The 3,403-nt window shown below is 40.5% G+C and overlaps 2 protein-coding genes across 2 annotated transcripts in view; one reads left to right on the top strand and one right to left on the bottom strand.

Moving 5' to 3' along the window:
* klhdc8a (kelch domain containing 8A) overlaps positions 1-3,403 on the bottom strand; it is a 162,633-nt gene that overhangs the window by 150,070 nt on the left and 9,160 nt on the right. The gene's annotated exons all lie outside the window — the stretch shown is intronic.
* On the top strand, positions 824-3,165 carry LOC112450032 (E3 SUMO-protein ligase ZBED1-like). Its single transcript, XM_025003248.2, has 3 exons — positions 824-1,177; positions 1,579-1,856; positions 2,111-3,165. The coding sequence occupies exons 2-3, from the start codon at positions 1,695-1,697 to the stop codon at positions 2,876-2,878; spliced, it is 930 nt and encodes a 309-aa protein (XP_024859016.1). The 5' UTR covers positions 824-1,177; positions 1,579-1,694; the 3' UTR covers positions 2,879-3,165.

Raw genomic sequence — 3,403 nt, 5'->3', positions numbered from 1 at the left:
ATAGCTGAAAAATTGTGGAAGGAGATAGGTGCCAAAAAACGTACGGAATAGTTAAAGAATAGATAATAATAGATAATAGATAATAGATAATAAAGAGAAACAGGAAAACAATGGTGTGAATGCTTAAAAGCATTCACACAATAATAGATAATAGATAATAAAGAGAAACAGGAAAACAATGGTGTGAATGCTTAAAAGCATTCACACAATTACATTTTTTTGTGTGTTAGTTTTCAGTGTTTAAAAATCTGGCATAAAAAATTCAACTTGTCAAAATTCAAGCGCAATATTTTCAGTGTGTTGATATTTCAATTGGCTCGTTTCGCTGTCTCAAATTAGACATTACATTTGGAGTAATAAAGACATCCTCTATAAAAACTTGCTTATTTTACTCTTATTGGTTTACTCCCAACATAGTTTTGATTTGTCAGCTGCTTAACTGTGATGGATCATTCATGATATACCAAGAAATAAAGTCAGTAAAAATAGCATCATAATTCCTATTAATGAATTTAAAATTGTCATAAATGCAATCCCTGCTGGAGTAATTATTGTTTTAAAAGTACAGCAGGACAGAATCCAACATTATTACCATTTGATCCAACCAAACTTGAAATTAGGACTGGGCGATATGAGGAAAATCTAATATCCCAACTTTATTTTTGTCAGGGTTCTGGGAGTTCCTGTTGTGCTGTGGCTGCTATTTCCTCATCTTCCTCTCCAGGTGGCTCCTCTAACAGGTGTTTGGCATCTAGAGCTCGTCAAGGCAGAGCATAAAGAGGGCCTGCTGCCAGCTCTTCAAAGTCAGAGTGTTAACCTGTTTGGTACGTGTGTTACCTCCTGGCTCAAGCTCACATGCTTGTGAAACCTTCTCATGTTGTTCTTGCTTCGTTCCAGGAAAAGCTTCACGCTTCAAGAGATCCCCTGCTACCTGAGACCAAGCCACAGGTCTTGTCAAAGATCAGTCTGGCGCTGCCACACCTTCAGAGGTTACACGCTGGCAGCAACTCTAACTGCTCCTCCTAGGCCGAACCTTGCTCACCCTCCAAGACACCAGGACTCTTCCCAAGCAGCCAAGACGCCTTCACAGAGAAGTCAAGCTGGTTCCAATCAACCGCCAAAGACAAACTCCCCAGACCCCGATCATCTCTTCCTGGAGGAAATCATCTAGTAACCCGTAAGCTGCTCCCGCCTTATCATTTCCAGTCATCTTCAACTAACCCCGCTAACCATCCTCCTCTCATCCAGTTGATGACCCGGCCCAGAGTTCCTGTTCCTGACCTCCCGTCTAGAACCACTTTTAAAATAAACATTTTGAACTGGCATTTGTCTCCTGAGTGTGTTCTGCATGTGACTTTAGCCAAAGTCATGACAATTTTGCTATATCACAATACCCAACATATAGCATGATATTTACAAATAACCATCAAAAAAATTATGCAAGCATAATTTTTGAGTTAGAAGTCACTTTGGGGGTGTGTGTGTACTGTGTGTGTTTTAATATATATATTTGCAAAGAGTATAAATGTAATTGTCCCTGTTTAACTTCTCTTTCTGCTGCTCTCCCTGTCTCTACAGAGAGGAGTGTGAAGGACCCAAGAATTGACAGAGCAGTTGGAGTCTGCAAAAGAATTGTTCATTTCTTTTCGCACAGCTGGAAAAGGCAGCATGCACTTGAGAATGCTCAAAAAGAGATGGGGTTATCACAACACAAGTTGACAACAGAGTCTCCAACAAGATGGGGGTCACGGTACAAAATGATTGCGCATCTGCTGGAGCAAGAGAAAGCCATCACACAGGTCCTAGCAGCTGACGGGACAACAAGACACCTTGTCCCAACATGGCAAGACATTGAGGTCAGTGAAAAACATGACTACTACCTCAATGCTTTTATATTTTATAATTACATTTTAGCCTGTTATAATCAAGATTATAGTGCAACAAGAAGTGGTATTTCAAATACCCCATTATATTTGGTAGCCTCAACAATGGGATGACATGATTTTGATTTAAGTGCTCCTTAAATTAGACACATTAATAAACTGGCTATAGATACCACACACTGTTTTAATTTTGTATTTTGATTGTTTTGTCATCTTCTATTCTGCAGATTCTGGATTCTGTGAGCAAAGCTTTGGGTTCACTGCACGAGTTCACAGATGCCTTGTCTGCTGAAAACTATGTGACTGTCTCATGCCTAAAGCCAGTGCTAGAACTTTTTAAAAGTGATCTGCTCCAACCAAAGGATGGGGAAACTGATCTCACAAGAAAGATCAAGGGCTCAATTGCAGAGTACTTGGACAAGAAGTATGGGGAAGATCCAGAGGTAATGGAAATGGTGCATATGGCAACAATGCTTGATCCACGATTTCATGCAAAGTATCTGAGTCAGGAAGAGACTCAGGTAGTCAGAGGCCGAGCTTTTCGGGAAATGGTACTGTTACTGCCAGGGCAGAGCAGCTCTGCTTCTGAACTTGATGACATGCCACAATCTGGACCAGTTGAAGCAAAGAGACACAAAAAAACTCTTGGTAGCTTCTTTAAGAGGGCCTCGTCAGCAGAAAAGACAAGATTGTCAGACCAAGAAATCATAAAAGTGGAGCTGAATACCTACTTGCAGTATCCCCCAGCAGATGAAGAGAGTGATCCTCTCGCATGGTGGAGGTTGCATGAGGTGAACTTTCCTCATGTCAGCCAGTTAGCCAAAAAGTACCTCTGCATCCAAGCTACCAGCGCTGCCTCTGAAAGGCTTTTTAGCACTGGTGGTAACATTGTGACCTGCCAAAGATCAGCACTAAAACCAGCTACAGTAAATAGGTTGGTTTTCCTGACAAAGAATCTGAAACTCAACTGTGAATGTAAAAACGTGTATGGTTGAAGCTAAACAGAAAAAAAAAACTAACAACTCAAAAAATACAGTGAGAAAGAAAATGTTTCAAGAAGGGAGTTTTCTAATAAGTTTAGATTTTTAATGCACCTTATTTGAAAGTGTTAGCAGCTCACAGTGAATGTATCTTTTTTCAGGATATTTGTATGACTGTTAAAATCTTGTTGAAGTGCAGCACCCTGTATATAGTATTTATTTCCTAAGACAGAATCTTTTGTTTTTGCATCCACCCTGATTTATTAACAAGCTTTTTTCACAAATAGACTGACCAATGAAAGGGTTGCTAATAATTAAAATACTAGTTGTTTACAAACTTGAAGTTTACAATTGATTATTTTTGTTACACTTAGAAGGTGATTTCAGACTGATTTTGTTGGACCAAGTATTTATCCATCCATTCTCTTCCGCTTATCCGGGGTCGGGTCGCGGGGGCAGCAGCCTAAGCAGGGAGACCCAGACTTCCCTCTCCCCAGCCACTTGGGCCAGCTCCTCCGGGGGAATCCCAAGGCGTTCCCA

The sequence above is a fragment of the Kryptolebias marmoratus genome, linkage group LG4, assembly GCF_001649575.2.
Source record: "Kryptolebias marmoratus isolate JLee-2015 linkage group LG4, ASM164957v2, whole genome shotgun sequence".
Lineage (NCBI taxonomy): Eukaryota > Metazoa > Chordata > Actinopteri > Cyprinodontiformes > Rivulidae > Kryptolebias > Kryptolebias marmoratus.
Note: the sequence above shows the minus strand (reverse complement) of the source record. Positions and strands in the feature narration are given on the sequence as shown.

Coding starts and splice junctions, on each gene's coding strand:
- LOC112450032 (XM_025003248.2), top strand. CDS start 1,695: ATGGGGTTATCACAACACAAGTTGACAACAGAGTCTCCAACAAGATGG. Junction 1,857..2,110: donor CAACATGGCAAGACATTGAG/GTCAGTGAAAAA, acceptor TCTATTCTGCAG/ATTCTGGATTCTGTGAGCAA.